This window comes from Eleutherodactylus coqui, chromosome 8, assembly GCF_035609145.1.
Source record: "Eleutherodactylus coqui strain aEleCoq1 chromosome 8, aEleCoq1.hap1, whole genome shotgun sequence".
In the NCBI taxonomy this organism is placed as follows: Eukaryota; Metazoa; Chordata; class Amphibia; order Anura; family Eleutherodactylidae; genus Eleutherodactylus; species Eleutherodactylus coqui.
The window spans coordinates 4,471,946-4,496,582 of record NC_089844.1 but is presented as its reverse complement, the minus strand read 5'-3'; the positions used below and the strand labels follow the sequence as shown (position 1 = coordinate 4,496,582).

The 24,637-nt window shown below is 51.5% G+C and overlaps 2 protein-coding genes across 3 annotated transcripts in view; one reads left to right on the top strand and one right to left on the bottom strand.

Annotated features, from left to right (window-relative positions):
• Window positions 1–16,067: 16,067 nt before the first annotated feature.
• MGAT5 (alpha-1,6-mannosylglycoprotein 6-beta-N-acetylglucosaminyltransferase) overlaps window positions 16,068–24,637 on the bottom strand; it is a 186,907-nt gene continuing 178,337 nt past the window's right edge. For both annotated transcript variants that reach the window (XM_066575135.1, XM_066575136.1), the window contains exons 16-18: window positions 23,927–24,084; window positions 19,724–20,838; window positions 16,068–19,291 (exon numbers count right to left, since the gene is read on the bottom strand). In XM_066575135.1, the coding sequence (XP_066431232.1) occupies window positions 20,640–20,838; window positions 23,927–24,084 (357 nt within the window). In that variant the 3' untranslated portion in view covers window positions 16,068–19,291; window positions 19,724–20,639. The remainder of the gene's footprint in view (window positions 19,292–19,723; window positions 20,839–23,926; window positions 24,085–24,637) is intronic.
• On the top strand, window positions 19,276–19,779 carry LOC136577427 (proline-rich proteoglycan 2-like). Its single transcript, XM_066577323.1, has one exon. The coding sequence runs from the start codon at window positions 19,276–19,278 to the stop codon at window positions 19,777–19,779; it is 504 nt and encodes a 167-aa protein (XP_066433420.1).

Sequence of the window (24,637 nt, the reverse complement as noted above, 5' to 3'; positions counted from 1 at the left end):
CGGGGTATTTCCGCTTTCGCTCCAACGCTTGCGTTAGCGACAGCTTAACACTGCGCTGAGACATTGCTGGAGGGAGTGGAGGACCGTAAAAGTGAGGGTGTGGGTGCAAGCCGGGAGGCGCTCATGTCGGTGTCCTCGGAGGGGGATTGGATCTGTGTGCCAGGTTGTGGCACAGGGGAAGAGGCAGTGGTGTGACCCGGAGGCGGTGAATGTCCTTCGTCCCACCTTTTGGGGTGCTTGGCTATCATATGCCTGCGCATGCTGGTGGTAGTCAGGCTGGTAGTGGTGGCTCCTCGGCTGATCTTGGCGCGACACAGGTTGCACACCACAGTTCGTCGGTCGTCTGCGCTCTCACTAAAAAACATCCACACCTTTGAACACCTAGCCCTCTGCACGGAGGCTTACCACGAGGGGGTGCTTTGGGAAACAGTTGGGGGATTCTTCGCTCTGGCCCTGCCTCTTCAAACCTGTCCTGCTGCTGCACTTGCCTCCCCTTCTGAAGCTCTGTCCTCAGTAGGCTTAGCAAGCCAGGTGGGGTCACTCACCTCATCGTCCAGCAGCTCTTCCTCCGAATCCTCTGTGCGCTTCTCCCTCGGACTTACTTCCCTTACTATTACCTCACTGACAGACAACTGTGTCTCATCATCCTCATCCACAAAAAGCTCTTGACAGTTGCCAGAAGTCCCCAGCCTCATCACCCGGACTCCGGGAACTTTCCAAAGGTTGAGCATCGGTCACGACAAACTCCTCGGGTGAGAGAGCAACTGTTTTTTCCCACTCAGGGCAGGGACCCGAGAACAGTTCCTGGGAGTCTGCCTGTTCAGAATATGTCATTTTCATGGAGTGAGGAGGCTGGAAGGAGGAGCAGCCAGAGGATTCAGAGTTGCAGTCCCTAGCCGGGGAGTGGTGGACTGCGTAGAAGACTGGGTGGTCGATACATTGCTGGAAGCGTTTTCTGCCATCCACGACAGGACCTGCTCACACTGCTCGATTTGTAATAAAGGTCTACCATGCGGACCCGCAAATTGTGATATGAATCAGGGGAGCCCAGAAACTTGCCTCTCTCCTAATCCCGCAGCAGCCGGCTGTGATTCACCATGCCCAGGAACTCGGCCTCTGCCCACACACTCACTTGGACGCCCGCGTCCTCGCCCCTTACCCCTACTCCTCATCATGGCAGATTAAGAATAGAGCAGGGCCCAAATAAATTACCCCACTGTACAGCTCTGACAACTGTGGCTAATTCACCGCACACAGAGACTTGTAGATAGCGGAGGCTCAATACTGTGACTTAAAAAAACTAACCTGCTGTCTTGCGCTGATACCTAGGGGTAATTTACTGCTCCCAGAGACTTGTAGATTATAGAGGCTGTGTGGAGTGGGAGAAGACTCTAAAGCCAGTGGATAGTGCTGGTAACTGCGGCGATCTCAACCCCACCAAGAAAAGGGTATTGTGAGACGCTCTGCACAGCGGCTGAGCTGAAATACTTTGCAGTGGCCCCGGTAATATTACAGTACTGTTTAGCGGTGAGACCGCGGTCTAATGCACTGCAGACACAGAATGGTATAACTGAAATACTTTGCAGTGGCCCAGGAAATGTTAGAGTGCTGTTTCACGGTGAGACATCGGTGTAATCCACTGCAGGTGAGAACGCTATAAGTGAAAGGCTGGGAACAGGCCTAGATGCTCCCAGCCAGCCACAACTATAATGCACACGGTGAGAAGTAGCCCCAAAAAGGACCATTGGGGTTCTTGTAGAGAGGATCACGACTGTAAAACTTTCCCTATATAAGCAGCTCTGTCCCTAAACTCTGCATAATGCACTGCGCACACAGAACAGTATAGCTGAAATGGCCTGCACAGCCCGAGATGCTTTAAAAAAAAAATTGTGCACTACTGCTCTCAGCCAGCCACAACTATAACGCACATGTATAACGCACATGATGAGGATTAGCCTTAAGAAGGACCGTTGGGGTTCTTGAACACAGGATCCTACTCCAACACTTTCCCTATATCAGCAGCAGCATTATCCCTAACCTCTGCCGCACTCGGTGGTCACCTGATCGGCCCAGCCACTCACTGCAGGGGGGTGGGATAGGGCTGGAACGTCACAGCAGGAATGGGTAATGCCTTCCCCGCATGTCTATTGGCTAGAAAATGGCGCTAAACATGCGGGGAAATAAATGCAATTGACTCGAGTACTGCGTGGCGTTTGTCTCCAGTAACGAGCATCTCGAGTACTCTAATACTCGAACCAGCATCAAGCTTGGACCAGTGTGCTCGCTCATCTCTAATCAATACCTATTGGCAAAACATCACAGAAAAGATAAATAAAATATGCAGCTCCTCTTTCACTCCCGAGGAGGTATTACTCTGGAAGCCCTAAAAACAGTTTAAGCCCTTAAAAAAAATGCCTTCCTACTATCTTGGTTGCGGCAGCAAAACTTCTTATCTCACTTTTTTGGAGGGATAAACTAACACCTACAATGTCACAGTGGAGGGAGAAGGTATCCCAATTATATAGACTTGAGGAATTTGGCTGCATGGAAATCTGATTCGAGATCCTCTTTCCTTAAAACCTGGTCACCATGGATGATAGATCTAAAGGAACCAATTCTATATATCACCCCATTACAACCTCCCCACAGGAATGCTTAATAATTCACTGATCACAAAGTCCCCTGATGACCTTCCGTTGACCGAGTTCTAATTGTTTTCCACGAGTTCCTTTTAAGTTTGTTTCTTTCAGCTAACAGTTTAGTGAGATGCTTGCGTTGACACATGAACAACCTTTGAAGTCCAAATGGTATGAACCAAAGGAGTCACAATAGGTCTTATGTATATTAAAAAACAGGTGTTGACCCCGTAACGACTCATTAACCTCATAGGGTATTCAGCTCATAAAAGCACACACAATATTCACAGAAAGCTCCCGCCATAGGTTGGGTTAATGCCCCAACTAGAGGATCTGAGAGGCTTACACTTATTGCCCACCCCTATTTTCCAAGGGGACATCCTGTTTAACCCTTTGCAATCCAATTTTGGAGTCAGGGTTTCCTAGGGGGTTCTCTCTTTCTTCCATTATAGAATGGCACCACCTGCTGGCTAGAGCCAGTACTGCGGTATTGGACATGCTGGAGAGGCCCCCAAACAGAGCGGCCAGTAATATACAGCAAGAATACCCTGCCGGACGTCTTCTGACATTGGAGCTGTACAGCCTTCAATCAGAATGTCTTCAGACGTCAGACAGTGGATTGGAAAGGGTTAAATCACTAACATATTAAGGAACAGCAGCCTTTTCATGCACTTGCGCATTGCCCTCTTTCTCTCGCCAGAAGTCAAAATAATAGTTTGTATTGCCCCGAGCGCATGAGGGATGAGAACCTGGAGTCCAAATTATCAGGTCGGGGGTGACCCAAGTCTCAACTTAAAGAGTGGTGTGCCTCATACTATAGGCGGTATACTAAATAAAAGAGATGGTCAGTAAAAGGGATGACATGGAGACCTAGAACCCCAACCACTTGTACCAAGACGACTCCTGGGGTCTCTGGTACCTTTAGCTACAGAAAGACCTTGCATGGTCTGAACTGCTTACCACCCAACTATCTGCTTTCATACCCAAGGTCTCACCAATGCACTGAACTTATCATCTCCGAAATATATTGTGAAGCAGCGGACAACTGTTCATTATGCTGATGCTAAACACTGCCAAGTGTCGACATTGTATTTTTTTTCATCTGCCAAACGATTAAAATGAAAAAGGATTGTTCAAAAAACAGGCGGGGGGCGGGGGGGGGGGGGGCGCACACGTGATATGAGGAACTGGATGGACAGGGGGGCTTTTGCCAGTCTCACAGACCATGTTACTATGCAAATTTGCAGCAAGCACCCCCTTTTTACTACTTAGGCTACTGGCACGCGGACATTTACATAAGCTATTCAGACAATAGGACACGACTAATCGTCCGAGAAGAAAGGAGCCCGTGCGAATACAAATACATGGGTTCCATTTCCGGCAGATTTTTGGACAGGAGGGTAAGTGGTCTCAAAGGGGTTTGTGAGAACAGTTCTGTTCAGCAGCAGCAGCCACTTACTGATCGCAGGTCACACCGGAAAAAAATGATTTATTGAAAAATAAAGCTCCCCTCGAAATTCTCTACAACAATGAAAATAAAGCATCAAGATTAAAGATGCGGAAGGAACATTTACAACTGATCGGCAAGCTGGACCTTAGCAACACTACAGAAATTGTTACAATCTCGACCTCGCGATGAGGAAATGCTGGAACAAGATACAACAGAACACAAGAAATGAGCAGTCAGGAGGAGAGGAGATGTCACAAGTGGTGGAGTACAGGATGCCGGACTACAGGTCACCATGTGTACTAGGAATGGCAGGACGGGATTCCTACAAATAACGCTATACAACAGTCTGATACTGGATCCTGCAAGCCCACCACTTAATGCAGCTTTAAATATATTTTATTCCAGAGCTGCACTCACTATTCTGCTACTGGTGGAGTCACTGTGTACATACATTACTTATCCTGTACTGCTCCTGAGTTACATCCTGTATTATACTCCAGAGCTGCACTCACTATTCTGCTGGTGGAGTCACTGCGTACATACATTACTTATCCTGTAGTGATGCTGAGTTACATCCTGTATTATACCCCAGAGCTGCACTCACTATTCTGCTGGTGGAGTCACTGTGTACATACATTACTTATCCTGTACTAATCCTGAGTTACATCCTGTATTATACTCCAGAGCTGCACTCACTATTCTGCTGGTGGAGTCACTGTGTACATACATTACTTATCCTGTACTGCTCCTGAGTTACATCCTGTATTATACTCCAGAGCTGCACTCACTATTCTGCTGGTGGAGTCACTGTGTACATACATTACTTATCCTGTACTGATCCTGAGTTACATCCTGTATTATACTCCAGAGCTGCACTCACTATTCTACTGGTGGAGTCACTGTGTACATACATTACTTATCCTGTACTGATCCTGAGTTACATCCTGTATTATACTCCAGAGCTGCACTCACTATTCTACTGGTGGAGTCACTGTGTACATACATTACTTATCCTGTACTGATCCTGAGTTACATCCTGTATTATACTCCAGAGCTGCACTCACTATTCTGCTGCTGGTGGAGTCACTGTGTACATACATTACTTATTCTGTACTGATCCTGAGTTACATCCTGTATTATACTCCAGAGCTGCACTCACTATTCTGCTGGTGGAGTCACTGTGTACATACATTACTTATCCTGTACTGCTCCTGAGTTACATCCTGTATTATACCCCAGAGCTGCACTCACTATTCTGCTGGTGGAGTCACTGTGTACATACATTACTTATCTTGTACTGATCCCGAGTTACATCCTGTATTATACTCCAGAGCTGAATTGTCAATTTTGCAGGCTTCAGAACCTAAATCTCCAAGCATTTCCTGCTTATCTTCATGTTCCTTACCATTTCGATGTTTGTGCTTTTCTGTAAATATAACGTTTCCCAGAATGCAATTGTACACTAGCCTAATATAGGGAAAATGGAACTGTCCTTGCTTTGGAGGAGCTTAATTGAGTTGTGAGGTTTCTAATAACATCCAACAGAATAGTGAGTGCAGCTCTGGAGTATAATACAGGATGTAACTCAGGAGCAGTACAGGATAAGTAATGTAAGTACACAGTGACTCCACCAGCAGAGTAGTGAGTGCAGCTCTGGAGTATAATACAGGATGTAACTCAGGAGCAGTACAGGATAAGTAATGTATGTACACAGTGACTGCACCAGCAGAATAGTGAGTGCAGCTCTGGAGTATAATACAGGATGTAACTAAGGAGCAGTACAGGATAAGTAATGTATGTACACAGTGACCTCACCAGCAGAATAGTGAGTGCAGCTTCTGGAGTTGGGTGTGTGCTGGTGAAGCTCTGCAACTTCCAGGGTGTGGTCAGAGAAGGAGGTTTTGCTGAATTTGGATCCCAGAGAAGGTGCACTTTTCTGGGCTTTGTTGGATATGGAGTCCCGCACCTCCTCTCCCCGGGGCCACTCGGGGGGAGGGAGGGAAGTGAAGGCATTGCTGGCATCAGCAATGCCGAAAGAAAGTTTGCCACTGGTGCCGGAGAAGCCAGCAGCACACAGGAAAACAGGAGCTTCTGCTGGAGGTAAGAAGAGACTTGGACCTGGTCGTGGCTGCAGCAGCGTGGCACCATTTGTCAGCACGGCGGCTTCTGATAGCGCAGGGAGTGAGATTGTGACCCGCAGCCAGACCCGCAGGAGAGCAGGTGAGCCGCAGACCCTGGCAAGTATGGGTAAGTGGAGCGAAAGAAAGAAGGAGGAATCAGTGATTGAGCTGGCCTCCAGGCTGGCGAAGAGTATTAATGACTATAACTTTGCTGGAAAAATGTTGGTCATGCAAAAGGGAAAGGTGCGCGATGCCAAGCTGATCATGGAGCAAAATGCTTCTAAGGACAGAAAGGCAGAAGCCAGAAGGGCAATAAAGAAATGCAAGGACTGCATTAGAATGTGGGAAGCGGTGAGGGAGAAAATACTGGAGGAGAGCGGGCCCTTTAAGGAAAAAATAATAAATGATGACCGGTTTGCAAAGATGGCGGCAAGGTGCAGTGGCCAGGAGCAAAGCGAGTCAAGCAATGATGAAGCCTCAGATGAGGAATTGTTTGAGGATGTGCAGGAGACCCTGGAGGAGCAGCCCGTATGCTCACAAGAGCTAGTACCAACACCCAGTGGCACTACAAGTTCCAGAGAGCTGTTGCCTGAGGAAATTGGACTGCCATCTACCTCAGGGGAATCAGAGGTGGAGGGAAACGCAGGAAGGCTACAAGTGCAGAAGACCCCACAGCCAGAAGCCTCTCTGCATATTGGGGGCTTCATGTTTGGCAATGAGATGCCGGAGGAGGATGTAGAGATAAAGAAAAAGAAAAAGAAACCTGTTAAGCTGCAGGAAAAGCTTGTGTTTGTCAAAGTTCCCGTGAGGACTGATCTGGCTGCAAAGTCGGATCAGAGTTCTGACCCCAAAAACCCCCCTGGCTCGGGCTCTGTGGTGGGCCTGGAGCAGGGAGTTGGGGAGAAAAGGGCCCAGCTGGTCAGACCCCCTGTCCCTGTGTTAGTTGGTAACAGGAGCAAGGAGGTCAGTAAGAAAGGCGCAGTAAAGGCCAGTACAGATGCAGGTCGCGGTAACAGCAAGGAGGGTGGCAGCGGTGCCACTAATGCAGCAAGTGCTGCCTGTGATGCGGAGGGGGCTGCGGACCTAAAATCAGGGGTCTCCCATAATCTGGGAGTAAGTCAGGCCAAATCCCGCGCCTCCAGTGATGCGGAGGCAAGAAAGAAAAAAGGAAAAAGTAAAAACACAAGAAAAAGTCCGGAGGCTTTACCATCTACCTCCGGAGAGGCCAGGACCCATGGACAACATGATCCGAGGATAAAAGTGGTAGATCCGGGTATGGAGGTGCGAGAGCGTGTGGTGGATGTGAGGGACAACGCCGAGAGTAAACAATTCTCTGCAGGTTCTGGGCCTTCGGGCACCTCGGGCCCCCCTGGCAGCCGGGGATCTGGAGGCCCAGGGGATAAGGTGGATAGGCCGGGGGGGTCACAGGTTCCAGTCGCCCCTCCAGCGGCGACAACAACTGGCAGGAGTTATGCCAGTGTCGCCGCTGGAGGGGAGGGGTCCTCCTTGTCTCCAGGCTCTAGGGAGGGCGCTTTGCAACAGCGTCTCCTGGAGGCTTTACGGAAGGGGGAGAGTACAATCACAGTTGGAGGAAGAGAGGTGGATCTATCTCTCTGTAAAGAGAGACATGGCTTGGGTGCCTTCCGAGAGCAAAGGGGGGAGACCGTATGGTCCCTACCGACACCCGGGCAGGACGCAGGTCGTAGGAATGTGGTCCGTCTTCGTTGGAGAGGCAATGATACATGCCCTCCGAGGGCAAGGGTAGTGGAGCTTCTGCTGAAGATGGGCTTCAGGGCAGTTGACATCTTTGCCCTGATCCATCCTTACGGCACGTCTGAGTTTGACATCAGCTTCGTTCGCCCAGAGGGCTTAGAAATCTTCTGGGGGAATTACGAGCTGGTGAAAAATGAGCCCGGCTGGCGAGACTTTGCCATCCAGGTGGTGTCTCGCCAGAACGGTATCAAGAAGGTGACCGTTTTGACTCGTAACGAGTCACTTTCTTGCTTTGACATCATGACGTGGCTCAGTAGGTACGGAGAGGTGACGGAGATGCCAAAAAAGAACAGGGATGAGCACGGCATATGGTCTGGGGCCTGGACGTTCATGGTCCAGCTGAAACGTTCAGGTAACTCAGTGGCACACATACCTTCTGCAGCCTTCCTCGGCAGGGATCGTATCTTGGCCTTTTACCAGGGGCAGCCGAAGCTCTGCCACAGGTGCGGCGACCCCTCACACTTGAGCGCCGCTTGTAAGACCTTGAAGTGCGCTCTGTGTGGGGGTCTGGGTCATCTAGCCGCCTCTTGTGCAGAGATTAGGTGTAACCTGTGTGGTGGCCTCGGTCACCCATTTAGTCGCTGTCCGCGCTCCTTTGCCAATGCGGTCTCAGCACCTACGGATGGGGGTCATGATGTGGCCTCCGGGGGTGAGGGGACCAGCAGAGGTGGAGGAGCTCAGGAGCCAGGGAAGAACCGGCAAAAGACGCCTGCGGAGCAGAGGCGTCAGGAGAAACGCAGACGGAGCAGGGAGCTGACAGGAGCACCCACAGCAGGTGGATCAATGGTGGCCCCTGTTCCAGAAGCAAATCTCGCGGCTGAGGCTTTGAGGGACAGCGATTTAGATGAGGAGGACAGGAGGATCCAGAGGGAGGAGACCAACTCTGCAGATTCCTCTCACTGCGAAAGTGTGGATGAGGAAGGCAAGAGGTGGCTAGAGAAACGGCGTAAGCTAGGTGCCACGAGGAGGAAACGAAGGGGGGATTCAAGATCTTCTCCCACCCCGGGCCAAGTACTGGAAGGAAAAGCCTGCTCACCCCCAGTTGGACTCTCCAATAGGTTCCGAGCCCTCCGAGACATCTCTTCCTCCTCTTCTGAGGGGGAGGCGGAGGGCAAGGTTCCTAGGGCAAAGGAAGGGTCAACAGGGGGCGCTGAGTCTCCACCTCGTGAAGGCATAGTTCCTTCCGGGGTGGAGGCTACTCTGGAACCTGGAAACAAGGACGACGGGGTCAGGGGATCCCCTGCTATGGACACATCTGTGTCCAAAAAAAGAAGCAAGGGGCTTTCCTCTGACCCCGAGGAAGCGGGTGTGAGGAAGAAAGCCGTCTAATTTAATCACTCATGATGGCGGCACCCACTCCGCTGACTCTGGCATCAATTAACGTTGCCAGCATTAAGTCTGATACGGCTAGATTTGCGGCCTTTGATTTTCTCGGCCGCGTTGAAGCCGACATTTTATTTTTGCAGGAGACCAGGCTGTCTGATTTGGCAGCCATACATAAGGCAAAAAGGGAGTGGAGGTCAGGCCCTTCCTACTGGTCTCTTGCGGCCGAGCGGTATAGTGGAGTGGCGGTACTTTTTACCGCAGCGGTTGAATGCCGACGAGTTATTGAATTAGAAATGGGAAGGTGCCTGATCTTAGATGTCCTCATGAAGGGACAAGAATTAAGACTTGTCAACATCTATGGTCCCCAGTCAAAAAAGGACAGGAAGAGTCTCTTTATGAGGATCAAGCCCTACCTTTTTACCAGCCGCCAAGTTGTCTTTGGAGGTGACTTTAATGCAGTCACAAGAGCCCGCGATAGGGGAGGCTCTGGAGACAGGCGGTTGACTTTTGACAGCGTCGCACTTAATAGTATAGCTAGCGAGGCTCGCCAGGTGGATGTCCACATCCGGCACACCCCAGGCCACGAGGGGTTCACCTATTATAGAGGTCAGAGCAGGTCTAGAATAGACAGGTTTTATTTGAAGGAGGAAGCCATCTCTTCACCAGTGTCCGTTGTTGAGGTGGAATTCTCCGATCACTGTCTAATATTGTTTTCTCTGAATGTTGCAGAAACCCCCCGGATGGGCAGAGGTTTTTGGAGACTGAATTCATCACTCCTGGAGGAAGCAGAGATAAGACAGTCCTTTGAGGATTTTCTGCAGAGCCAGGTACCATTACTGGATCTCTGTTGCAGTAAGTCAGAGTGGTGGGAGATGTTCAAGAGGAGGGCGGCAAGGTTCTTCCGAGAGCTCTCCAACCTCAGCTGCCTGGACAGGCACCGCCTGTACAACGGCCTGAGGAGGAAACTCGAACATCTCGTTTCGACTGGAGGTAGCCGCGAGGAGATCTCCAGAGTGAAATCTTTGCTCAAGAAGTGCCAGTACGATAGACACGCATCCTTGGTTTTTGAGAGGGATTTCGGGAAGTACCGCTCGCCCGACCCTTACAGAAACTGTAGGATGTCAGTGAATAGTAAAGTGGTCACTGGACTGATCGATAGTACAGGATCCCTGAATCGATCCAGATCAGGGATTCTGGAGGTCGTCAGATCCTACTACTCGCAACTCTTGGGAAAGAGGGATCTAGATTCGGAAGTGATGTCGGCTTTCCTGGCTGAAACTGTCCCTGAGCCGGGGGTAGACACCTCTCTTGATGTTTTGACAGGAGAGATCAGAATAGAGGAAGTTGAACTGGCGATTGATGGGCTCCGGCTCAAAAAATCGCCAGGACCGGATGGACTAACCTCCGAGTATTATAAGACCTTCAAGGACCTCTTGAGTCCCCTCTTGACGGAGGTATTAAATGAGTGTCTTTCCTCGGGCACTCTGCCAAAGTCAATGAGGAGGTCAGCTTTGATCCTTCTGTCAAAGGGTAAAGACTCGAGCCGTATTGAGAACTGGCGTCCCATAGCACTTCTCAATACGGACAGGAAGGTTCTGGCAAAAGTGCTGTTTAATCGGTTGGTCAAGTTTGCACCCCAGCTCCTCTCGGGGGCCCAGCATTGCTCTGTTCCAGGCCGTAGCACCTTTAGCGCTGTTCTTGGTGTCCGGGAGGCAGTGGAGCAGGGTAGGGCTGGTCACTGGGAGGGGTACTTGCTGTCCTTTGATCAGGCCAAAGCGTTTGATCGGGTTAATCACGAGTACCTCTGGTCAGTCCTTCTGAGATATGGCCTGCCAGTGGGGTTTGTTGATTGGCTGCGAACATTGTATGCAGGGGCTGAGACTTTCCCGCTGGTGAACGGTTGGCTTGGCCGCCCTTTTGAGGTGGGGTCCGGCGTCCGTCAGGGCTGTCCTCTAAGTCCCCTGTTGTATGTGTTTGCGATAGATCCCTTTCTTAGGAGGGTTGATCGTGGACCTATAGCAGGGGTCGGGATGGACCCGGCGGTGCCGGAGGCTACCCTGAGGGCAGTGGCATACGCCGATGATGTCACGCTCTTCGTATCCTCAAGGGAGGAGGCGGAGTTTGTGGTGTCGGAGGTGGATGCCTACTCAGAGGCATCCGGGTCCAGAGTCAACTGGGATAAGTGTGAAAGTCTCTGGTTAGGAAGGGGGGATCCTGTGTTTGATCTCCCGGACACTCTTCCGGTGCCCCAGACTTCAGCAAAAGTTCTTGGCATCAAATTTGGCCAGGGGGATTACCCCATGCAAAATTGGGTAGACAGGCTGGATGGTGCCACTCAGAAGGTAAACCAGTGGAAGGGTTGGTCTTTGACCCTTCGGGAAAGAGTTAGCCTGATCAAAACATACCTGCTCCCTTTATTCATCTACCTGGGCAGCGTATGCATTTTGCCAGAACCTCTCTGGACCCGGGTCTACAACCTGTTCTTCCTAATGTTGTGGGGGAATAGGTTGAACCTGATCAGGAGAGATGTTACATACCGCACGAGGAGACTAGGGGGGTTATCTATGGTCAACCCCGTGGTGTTTCTTGTAGACACCTTTTTTAAGATCAACATAGGCAACCTCTGGCAAGAAAGGGCTCCTCTGTGGGTCTACTCCTGCCGGGGATGGTTTCGGCCCTTCTTCCAGGAATGGGAGACAGGAGGGCGAGTGAAGGACCTTCGCACGCAGCATGGATATCTCCCGGCTTACGCTACCTTGGTTCTGAAGGTGATACGCCGGTGGGGTCTGGGGATGTGGGAGATCAGGACTCTGACGAGGAGGCTCCTCGACGAAAGAGTCCTGTTGACCCGTTTCCAGAAGCCCCTGGCGCTCAAGGACTGCCCAAGTCGGGACCTGGAGGGAGGGTTACGTTTACTGAATTCAATCCGGGTCCCCTTGAAGTTTTGGGACTTGGCTTGGCGCTGCTTTCACGGGAGACTGTATGTAAGGGGTAACTTGAAGAGCAGGCCTCTGATTGACAGGGGTTGCCCCCGTCAGGAGTGCAGCAATGTGCTGGAAAGCATGGAGCATTTCCTGCTTCAGTGCCCCTTTAATACAGAGGTATACCAACGGGTAGGGGTCTCCATAGGCTGGCGTCAGCTGGCACACTTCTCCTATGCGGAGTGGGCTTATGGAGCCTTCAGAGGCCTTGGTGGCAGGGACCGCTGCACTTTATTTCTAGTTAGCCTAGTGGTCAGGTTCCACATCTGGAGTGCACGGTGCCTGATTTCGACGGAACTGAAAGTCCTCCCCGTGGATACGGTATGTAGGAACATCCTGGGTGACCTGGTGAAGGTGCGTTCTTTGGAGTATGAGAGGCTGGGCACATCTAAGGCTTCTCTCCTATGGAGAGGGCTTGTTTTTCGTTAGGGACAGTCTTTTCTTAATTTTCTAGGGGCAGAGTAGGGAGAGAGGAGGGACAGGATAGGGAGAGAGGAGGGATAGGGCAGGGACAGGTTTCCATGAAGGGTCAGACTGAGGGGCAGATTAAGGACAGTCTAGGGCAAATTAGGGAGAGAATAGGGAGACCTTTTTTTTAAATTAAAGGGATAGAACATTGTGATGTCTGTGCCCGGCTTATCACCTCCAATCCCGGTGGCGGGCTGTGAGTGCACCATGAAGCTTTTTGTTTTGATTTGGGCAAAATGGAATGAAGTAGGGCTGCAGGAGAGCCGACCTTAGGCTTTCGGGTTATGTATATAGTATATATTATGTATGTTGGTATTGGAATGTATTATGGTTTTGTATATATTGTATATATCCACGTTTTGGGTGGTAGGTAGGTTGGGTGGGGAGTTGGGGGGAGTGGGATTCACGCCTTGAGCCGTAGCCTGGCACGTCCCGAACATTGAACTCTGGGCACGGACTGGTGGAGCGGGCATGGCCCCCAGGCTGCGGCGGGCACAGTGTGGTATTAATAAAAAAAGAAAACCCTGGTGTGGCTTGGCACGTCCTGAACTAAGAACTCTGGGTACGGACTGGTGGAGCAGGCTTGGCCCCCAAGCTGCACTGGGGACCAAAAAAAAATATATTTTTAGTTAGTTTTTTATGCCAGTTGGCTCGGTCTTTCTGTTTGTATTTGCTTATTTATGTTGCTATTTCAGTTATTTATGCTGTTTATGTTATTGTTTACATTTGTTTTGTGTGGGTGCAGTGCGGCACGGCTGGACCTGGAGTTATAGTTTACAGGGTTTATGTAGTTAGTTTCCTTTGTTTTATATTTTAGGTATATACTTGTATATAGTGCTATAGGTGTATATTGTGTTATATGTAGAGTGTGTATGTGTGTGGGTGTGTACGGCGGGGGAAGCCCGGATATGGACTTTTACTTTGTTTATGGATCACGGACTGTGGGGGAAGGGCCTTATATTGCTTTATATGGTTATTATTGTTACAGTTTGTCTTTGTTGTGTTTTTTACTTTTATAATAAAACATCTACAGGATGTAACTCAGGATCAGTACAGGATAAGTAATGAATGTACACAGTGACTCCACCAGCAGAATAGTGAGTGCAGCTCTGGGGTATAATACAGGATGTAACTGTGGATCAGTACAGGATCAGTAATGTATGTACACAGTGACTCCAGCAGCAGAATAGTGAGTGCAGCTCTGGAGTATAATACAGGATGTAACTCAGGAGCAGTACAGGATAAGTAATGTAAGTACACAGTGACTCCACCAGCAGAATAGTGAGTGCAGCTCTGGAGTATAATACAGGATGTAACTCAGGAGCAGTACAGGATAAGTAATGTAAGTACACAGTGACTCCACCAGCAGAATAGTGAGTGCAGCTCTGGAGTATAATACAGGATGTAACTCAGGATCAGTACAGGATAAGTAATGTATGTACACAGTGACTCCACCAGCAGAATAGTGAGTGCAGCTCTGGAGTATAATACAGGATGTAACTGTGGATCAGTACAGGATCAGTAATGTATGTACACAGTGACTCCAGCAGCAGAATAGTGAGTGCAGCTCTGGAGTATAATACAGGATGTAACTCAGGAGCAGTACAGGATAAGTAATGTAAGTACACAGTGACTCCACCAGCAGAATAGTGAGTGCAGCTCTGGAGTATAATACAGGATGTAACTCAGGAGCAGTACAGGATAAGTAATGTAAGTACACAGTGACTCCACCAGCAGAGTAGTGAGTGCAGCTCTGGAGTATAATACAGGATGTAACTCAGGAGCAGTACAGGATAAGTAATGTATGTACACAGTGACCTCACCAGCAGAATAGTGAGTGCAGCTCTGGAGTAGAATACAGGATGTAACTCAGGATCAGTACAGGATAAGTAATGTATGTATACAGTGACTTGACCAGCAGAATAGTGAGTGCAGCTCTGGGGTATAATACAGGATGTAACTCAGGAGCAGTACAGGATAAGTAATGTATGTATACAGTGACTCCACCAGCAGAATAGTGAGTGCAGCTCTGGAGTAGAATACAGGATGTAACTTAAGATCAGTACAGGATAAGTAATGTATGTACACAGTGACTGCACCAGCAGAATAGTGAGTGCGGCTCTGGAGTATAATACAGAATATAACTCAGGATCAGTACAGGATAAGTAATGTATGTACACAGTGACTGCACCAGCAGAATAGTGAGTGCAGCTCTGGAGTATAATACAGGGTGTAACTCAGGATCAGTACAGGATAAGTAATGTACACAGTGACTCCAGCAGCAGAATAGTGAGTGCAGCTCTGGAGTATAATACAGGGTGTAACTCAGGATCAGTACAGGATAAGTAATGTATGTATACAGTGACTCCACCAGCAGAATAGTGAGTGCAGCTCTGGAGTATAATACAGGGTGTAACTCAGGATCAGTAAAGGATAAGTAATGTATGTATACAGTGACTCCACCAGCAGAATAGTGAGTGCAGCTCTGGAGTAGAATACAGGATGTAACTCAGGAGCAGTACTGGATAAGTAATGTATGTACACAGTGACTCCACCAGCAGAATAGTGAGTGCAGCTCTGGGGTATAATACAGGATGTAACTCAGGATCAGTACAGGATAAGTAATGTATGTACACAGTGACTCCACCAGCAGAATTGTGAGTGCAGCTCTGGAGTATAATACAGGATGTAACTCAGGATCAGTACAGGATAAGTAATGTATGTACACAGTGACTCCACCAGCAGAATTGTGAGTGCAGCTCTGGAGTATAATACAGGATGTAACTCAGGATCAGTACAGGATAAGTAATGTATGTACACAGTGACTGCACCAGCAGAATAGTGAGTGCAGCTCTGGAGTATAATACAGGGTGTAACTCAGGATTAGTACAGGATAAGTAATGTATGTACACAGTGACTCCAGCAGCAGAATAGTGAGTGCAGCTCTGGAGTATAATACAGAATATAACTCAGGGTCAGTACAGGATAAGTAATGTATGTATACAGTGACGCCACCAGCAGAATAGTGAGCGCAGCTCTGGAGTATAATACAGGATGTAACTCAGGATCAGTACAGGATAAGTAATGTATGTACACAGTGACTCCACCGGCAGAATAGTGAGTGCAGCTCTGGGGTATAATACAGGATATAACTCAGGGTCAGTACAGGGTAAGTAATGTATGTACACAGTGACTCCACCAGCAGAATAGTGAGTGCAGCTCTGGAGTATACTTCAGAATTTATTTTGAAGACTCAACTGTTGTTTCTGTTATAAATGTTGCAACAAACCCAATTCACAAAACAACCTTGAAATAGTTAAAAGGCACATACTGTATTCAAATTAAAGACACAAATAAGACAATTCCAATGAGACAAATACAGAATCTGAAAACTCACAATGACAGCCCTCGAACAGTTAAACAATCACATCCCACCCCCAAGAAAAAAAGAAAAGCAATTCGATTTTATACATGTGCAAATGAACTTGCATATATGAGATAACGAGGTCCTCATCGTCCTCTAACAGTGTGTATTGTATTCAATGTTCACCCGTGGGAAAACAGAAGAAGGTAAAAATCAACTAAGTGAAAAATTCATTTTCCCCACTTTTTATCTCCTCAAGTGATAAAATCCGGGACAAAGTTACATAAAAACTTCCTAACAAAACAACAAATACAAAATCAGTGCAACAAATCAAAAGCACACAATGCCCATTTTTGTACATCTTACATTAAGGTTGCAACAATATTAGAGTGGAGGAATGCGATACTTCACATGGCCAGCAGGTGGCGGAGCGGGATAACTTGGAATGTGTCTTGTGACTGACTTGTACTGCCAGGTTGTGGCCCACAGGGGTGCTTGAGGTGTTGTACAGGGTTAGATACACCTGTCCACAGCTCAACAGTGAGCTGCAATACCGGACACTACCTGCAGACAGGTGCGGTGCTGTCCCTGGAAGGAAGCTTTCTCCTAACCCTGCACAACCCCCATAGAAGAACGTCTGCTGCATTCACCTTGTAACTTCACCCTCACAACCTTCAGGAAGCTAAAAACAAAGAAAAGACAAAGTTCTTCCTTTTCTCCCCGCGATAGTAGAGACAGGTGAGCGCGGGTCTGGCAGTAATAGGGCTGCAGTGAGGACCCCTGCTGGAGGACTGGAGTAATACATGAAGAGGATGTCAAGGACTCCATCTGTAAGGGTTATAGGAGGTCTTCAATACGTCCGGCGTGGGAATCCCATCACCTGTTCTCATGGGCGGGGGAGGGGGTAGCCAGTTGAAAACCGTAAAGGAACACTGGGCAAATCGGAAGCCGAAACATGGTGAGGATTGTCTTATTTCCTTGCCCCAGGTTCCTCCCGCAAAGCGCTTCTGTGTCCTGGACTCTTCTAGGGTTTGGGATTTCTAAGGATGTAAGAGCGTCAGTCTGCGGAAAGCTGCCGGCAGCAATGCTTCTCTGTGAGGGACAATGGCGTATCAGCCCGTGGAAACCAGCGCCAATCTGGTGGGTTGGCGCTCGTCTACCAGAGTGAGCAGCTCCATGTGGAAACAAGCGCCAATCTGGTGGGTTGGCGCTCGTCTACCAGAGTGAGCAGCTCCAGCTCCATGTGGAAACCAGCGCCAATCTGGTGGGTTGGCGCTCGTCTACCATAGTGAGCCGCTCCAGCTCCATGTGGAAACAAGTGCCAATCTGGTGGGTTGGCGCTCGTCTACCAGAGTGAGCCGCTCCAGCTCCATGTGGAAACAAGTGCCAATCTGGTGGGTTGGCGCTTGTCTATCAGAGTGAGCCGCTCCAGCTCCATGTAGAAACAAGCGCCAATCTGGTGTGTTGGCGCTCGTCTACCAGAGTGAGCCGCTCCAGCTCCATGTGGAAACAAGTGCCAATCTGGTGGGTTGGCGCTCGTCTACCAGAGTGAGCCGCTCCAGCTCCATGTGGAAACAAGTGCCAATCTGGTGGGTTGGCGCTTGTCTATCAGAGTGAGCAGCTCCAGCTCCATGTGGAAACAAGCGCCAATCTGGTGGGTTGGCGCTCGTCTACCAGAGTGAGCAGCTCCATGTGGAAACCAGCGCCAATCTGGTGGGTTGGCGCTCGTCGACCAGAGTGAGCAGCTCCAGCTCCATGTGGAAACAAGTGCCAATCTGGTGGGTTGGCGCTCGTCTACCAGAGTGAGCCGCTCCAGCTCCATGTGGAAACAAGTGCCAATCTGGTGGGTTGGCGCTCGTCTACCAGAGTGAGCCGCTCCAGCTCCATGTGGAAACAAGTGCCAATCTGGTGGGTTGGCGCTTGTCTATCAGAGTGAGCCGCTCCAGCTCCATGTAGAAACAAGCGCCAATCTGGTGTGTTGGCGCTCGTCTACCAGAGTGAGCCGCTCCAGCTCCATGTGGAAACAAGTGCCAATCTGGTGGGTTGGCGCTCGTCTACCAGAGTGAGCCGCTCCAGCTCCATGTGGAAACAAGTGCCAATCTGGTGGGTTGGCGCTTGTCTATCAGAGTGAGCAGCTCCAGCTCCATGTGGAAACAAGCGCCAATCTGGTGGGTTGGCGCTCGTCTACCAGAGTGAGCAGCTCCATGTGGAAACCAGCGCCAATCTGGTGGGTTGGCGCTCGTCGACCAGAGTGAGCAGCTCCAGCTCCATGTGGAAACAAGTGCCAATCTGGTGGGTTGGCGCTCGTCTACCAGAGTGAGCCGCTCCAGCTCCATGTGGAAACAAGTGCCAATCTGGTGGGTTGGCGCCCGTCTACCAGAGTGAGCCGCTCCAGCTCCATGTGGAAACAAGCGCCAATCTGGTGGGTTGGCGCCCGTCTACCAGAGTGAGCCGCTCCGGGTACCAACACCTCATCCTAAACTGCGTCAAAATGTAAAAATTAACAAACTTAAGGAAGCTTTTAGTTTTTCCACTTAGATGAGAAGACGCTGCAGGAAAAGGTCAGGTGGCTGCTGTTCAGCAGTGCGGACAGTCCCTAAGTCGCTCCCGACGGATATGAGGGGCGCTCCCAACTCCTGATCAGAGGAAAAACTGAGGGAATCCACTTGCAAAACTGTCAATTTTTACATTTCACGGCAGTCTCGTGTTAAGCGGCGATTTGACGCTTCGCGGTCGGGTGGAGGGCGACCAACTATTTTGGGATTTAGCTCTAGCAATTCTGGGACTATTGGGTTCAGTGTGGATGGAGTCACATTCTAGTTGGGCTATGGAAGTGGAGAAGAAGAAACGCGGGAAGCTGTGGCTGAATCCGTATCCCAGCCGCCACTGCCAATACGGGCCGGCCGCTGAGAGTGAGGGATTATCCCAATTCAAAAAATGTTACAAAAAAGAAAATCCATGTACCAACAAATCTTCAGGGGGCAACGGGGGGGGGGGTGAGGTGAGCGCCCAACTACAAGCTTTATCTGCCCCTCCCCGTCCCCGGGGGCCGCAGACACAAGTCTATACAGTAAAAACTACATTAAAAGCGGAGCCTCATCTTCACAGCTGCGGTTTTGCTTTTGCTCCAGTGCATAGAACATTTCCATTGTTCACCATGGAGCCACCGAGGCCTGACGGGACCCCGGAGCCCCCGAGGCCTGACGGGACCCCGGAGCCCCCGAGGCCTGACGGGACCCCGGAGCCCCCGAGGCCTGACGGGACCCCGGAGCCCCCGAGGCCTGACGGGACCCCGGAGCCCCCGAGGCCTGACGGGACCCCGGAGACCCCGAGGCCTGACGGGACCCCGGAGCCCCCGAGGCCTGACGGGACCCCGGAGCCCCCGAGGCCTGACGGGACCCCGGAGACCCCGAGGCCTGACGGGACCCCGGAGACCCCGAGGCCTGACGGGACCCCGGAGACCCCGAGGCCTGACGGGACCCCGGAGACCCCGAGGCCTGACGGGACCCCGGAGACCCCGAGGCCTGACGGGACCCCGAAGACCCCGAGGCCTGACGGGACCCCGGAGACCCCGAGGCCTGACGGGACCCCGGAGACCCCGAGGCCTGACGGGACCCGGAGACCCCGAGGCCTGACGGGACCCGGAGACCCCGAGGCCTGACGGGACCCGGAGACCCCGAGGCCTGACGGGACCCGGAGACACAACAATAGGAGATTTTATGGGTTCATTGTAAATGCACTGGAGAAAAAAGAATACTGATTGCAAAAATGGAGCTTCCCTTCAAGCATGGCTGAGGCTTCAGGTGCCTCCGTGAGGTGTGATGTTTTGGGTTGCTGCACAGATGGAAGGTCTCTCCAAAAGGTTTATATCGATGTCCTCAAAAGAACAAAACATAAAATTCCAGCTGTAAAAGAACATGTACACCCGCTGTCATAAATACCTAAATAGAGACTCCACGTGACTATGTACACTCTGACGGACATGCCCCATAACATCCGTATGCTGTACAAGCTGTATATATATATATATGTCTAGACTTCTCTGTATGTCTAATGCTACCGGCTCTAGACTACCGCCATCACTAAGACAGCATAATGCTTCTATGAACATGGGTTGTGGTCTCATTGGCTGGCAGTGTCTGTGCCGCTATCACCCGTGCTGCATCCCTTCAGTAGCTCAGCCTATGGAGTAGTCATGCGTTAGGATGCAGCCGGCTGCCAGCTCCTCTACCACCTCTGCAGCAGGCGGTGAGGGTTCACATACAATGGCGTCCTTGTGTTCCCAAGAGAACTTATTGCGCAGGTCTGCTCAGCAAAACCGTGGATGGCTTTGGAAGTTTTGGTTTGGTCTTCGTCAGCTTTTCGGGCTGCGCAGAGGTGGAAGGTCAGAGACTTAACTATTCCAATCAGTCCCTGGAAATGGCGTTAAGAGGGAGAAACGGTCCGTCTCCAGGAACGCCGACACGTAACGTGGTCAAGAAGCCTCTCAGTGCCGCGGCACCAGCTGGGGATCCCAGAGTGCTATAGACAGTCTCGGCAGAGCGCCACCTGTCCTTTCATGTAGTCTCTGCAGGGACAGACCCTCCGCTGGTTGGGGTGAGACCCCGCACAGCTGAACAACAAGAGATCCCCTTGAAAAATGCAGTGTTTTTTTTTCTCGTCAATCGAAGGGACCACAATGTCGTTTGCAGTGTCTGATGACTGGCAGTGGATGCCGAACCTACGGTGGAAAAACACATCTAGATTAGTATACAGCGGCCCATGAGCACAGCAGAATATATACAGATACAAGAAAAAGGCCTGACCGCTGTGCGATGAGCCGGGGGTCTGCAGCGATCACTAATGTGGTCTGACTGTATTTAACTCATCACACAGAAGGGGCTGCAGCGCTCGCCCCTCACACGGAGCACACAGAGGAGGCTGCAGCGCTCGCCCCTCACACGGAGCACACAGAGGAGGCTGCAGCGCTCGCCCCTCACACGGAACACACAGAGGAGGCTGCAGCGCTCGTCCCTCACACGGAGCACACAGAGGAGGCATCAGCGCTCGTCCCTCACACGGAGCACACAGAGGAGGCATCAGCGCTCGCCCCTCACACGGAGCACACAGAGGAGGCTGCAGCGCTCGCCCCTCACACGGAGCACACAGAGGAGGCCGCAGCGCTCGCCCCTCACACGGAGCACACAGAGGAGGCCGCAGCGCTCGCCCCTCACACGGAGCACACAGCGGAGGCCGCAGCGCTCGCCCCTCACACGGAGCACACAGCGGAGGCCGCAGCGCTCGCCCCTCACACGGAGCACACAGCGGAGGCCGCAGCGCTCGCCCCTCACACGGAGCACACAGCGGAGGCTGCAGCGCTCGCCCCTCACACGGAGCACACAGAGGAGGCCGCAGCGCTCGCCCCTCACACGGAGCACACAGAGGAGGCTGCAGCGCTCGCCCCTCACACGGAGCACACAGCGGAGGCCGCAGCACTCGCCCCTCACACGGAGCACACAGAGGAGGCCGCAGCGCTCGCCCCTCACACGGAGCACACAGAGGAGGCCGCAGCGCTCGCCCCTCACACGGAGCACACACAGGAGGCTGCAGCGCTCGCCCCTCACACGGAGCACACACAGGAGGCTGCAGCGCTCGCCCCTCACATGTGGCACACACAGGAGGCTGCAGCGCTCGCCCCTCACATGTGGCACACACAGGAGGCTGCAGCGCTCGCCCCTCACATGTGGCACACACAGGAGGCTGCAGCGCTCGCCCCTCACATGTGGCACACACAGGAGGCTGCAGCGCTCGCCCCTCACATGTGGCACACAGAGATGGCTGCAGCGCTCGCCCCTCACATGGAGCACACAGAGATGGCTGCAGCGCTCGCCCCTCACATGGAGCACACAGAGGAGGCTGCAGCGCTCGCCCCTCACATGTGGCACACAGAGGAGGCTGCAGCGCTCGCCCCTCACACGGAGCACACAGAGGAGGCCGCAGCGCTCGCCCCTCACATGTGGCACACAGAGGAGGTCGCAGCGCTCGCCCCTCACATGTGGCACACAGAGGAGGCTGCAGCGCTCGCCCCTCACATGTGGCACACAGAGGAGGCTGCAGCGCTCGCCCCTCACATGGAGCACACAGAGGAGGCTGCAGCGCTCGCCCCTCACATGGAGCACACAGAGGAGGCTGCGCCGCTCGCCCCTCACATGTGGCACACAGAGGAGGCTGCAGTGCTCGCCCCTCACATGGAGCACACAGAGGAGGCTGCAGCGCTCGCCCCTCACATGGAGCACACAGAGGAGGCTGCAGCGCTCGCCCCTAACACGGAGCACACAGAGGAGGCTGCAGCGCTCGCCCCTCACATGTGGCACACAGAGGAGGCTGCAGCGCTCGCCCCTCACATGGAGCACACAGAGGAGGCTGCAGCGCTCGCCCCTCACATGGAGCACACAGAGGAGGCTGCAGCGCTCGCCCCTAACACGGAGCACACAGAGGAGGCTGCAGCGCTCGCCCCTCACATGTGGCACACAGAGGAGGCTGCAGCGCTCGCCCCTCACATGGAGCACACAGAGGAGGCTGCAGCGCTCGCCCCTCACATGGAGCACACAGAGGAGGCTGCAGCGCTCGCCCCTCACACGGAGCACACAGAGGAGGCCGTGCCGCTCGCAGGCAGCGTTGGCTGTCACATTGGGGTTACAGTGGAGGAGGATGCTCTTACTCTTTTTAGTGGCCGGCACTCGTAATTAGCGGTGCAGCTGTCACTGGAAACAAGGCTTTACGATTATCCTGAGGATTGCTCGTCAGATTGCGCTGTTTGCATCATGATTGTGCCGTGTGAATGAATGCAGTGAAAGACCTATTAGCGATACATTGCTGATCAGATCTTTCCTGCAGTCCCTAAAGCCATTGTTGGCCGCCGCCGCCGCATCGTTCTATGAAGGGAGGCTGGTAGACTGCTGCGCCCCCATTCCTGGATCTTCCTGCAGACAGTTGGCAGGCATCCCTTTATTTACCCGTTCTTCAGTAGATTTGCCTAAGGGGGGGTCCCCGTAGACCCAGATCTGTCCGCCGGGTGTAACGCGCCTTCTGACACTTGTTTGCATTGAGGCACTTCACGCTGAAAATTTAAGAAGCAAAGTACTCGCCAAACTCCTAGGGGCAATCTGGACTCCTTAAAGGGGTTTTCCAGCACTCCCCTACTAATGACCTATCCTCATCAATATGGGACCAATGGGGGTCGGCTGTTTGACGGGACCATGACAGTCTGGTGGCTGTGGCCGCCTCTTAAGTGCAGCTCACTCCCATTCACGTGAACTGCGCTGTTTTTCGGCCGCACGATTAATGATTGTGCCGTCAGCGGCCTCCCCAACCATCAGATCGGCAGACCCGCACTGACCACGACGAGCAACAAGAGTCCTGGAAATCTCCTTTAATTGAAACCCTTTTTGCCTCTTGGAAAAGTTATTAATGCAGAGGTTCACTTACTTTTCCTCCCTGCATTGCGGACCATGAGCGGTACAACTGTCTGCTAGCTACAATCAGACCCCATTGTAACCCCAAGTGTTGCAGCCGCGGAGGGCTATCGTCTGCAGGTGGAGGAAGGAGTGACGCTAACGAGGACAAGACTACATGTGACCTCTGCAGAACATTACAGGTGTGCAATGTCCTGCAGGGGGCATTTATGTGATAATAGAAGGATCACAGTCGCCCCCCCTTGTCCGCCCGTCTCTAAGCAACATTGCAGTAATCAGCACTTGGCCATTCAATAGTTGTAGGACTACAAGTCCCAGCATGTGATGCATTGGGTACACATTGGTTGGACTTACTTGGCCAGGTCTTTGTCTTTATTGAGGTGCTGGAAGTATGAGGGTTCACAGATGAGCTGGTTCTCCTGGCACACTTGTTTACACGACTTGCCCGATTCTGCTAATTTTACCTGCAGGGCGCTTAATGGCGGCCACATGACTTGTCCGTGACAGAAGTCCTGCAGGGGAAGAGAAAATAACAGATGCAAAAATGCAGCACGCAGATACAGCCATCATCCTCCAGGTGGCGCCCAAGCCCCAGATATGTTAAAATCGTAGATGTGTGCAGACCGCCTCATCGGGTTTTCTATAAGAATATTTACACGCCGATGGAATTCTCTAGCTCTAAAAAAAAGACACTAAACCTCCAGGAGTCTCTACGGCTGACTACAGTCTATTTCTCTCTGCTATCAGCCATCTGTGTCTGGGAAAAGGCTGCATGTTGTGTTTAATGAAATGACAGAAAGTTTGTCGCCTTGCTTCACTCATTAGGAGAGCTTTACACTAGAACAATATGGGTGGGGAAGTGAAAGGCACAAATATACAGCTAATACAACTAAAGCCTCGTTATTAGAAGTGGGAAGTAAGCACAACGACAAAAGATTTAGAAGGAAAGTAGAGGAGCAAGAGACCCCGATCACAAACTAATGCTGGCTTTACATGGGACAAATGTCAGGCAAACGATGCCCGACACTTGTCCCTGGGTGTCGTTGCTCCCGTGCTCCTGCATGG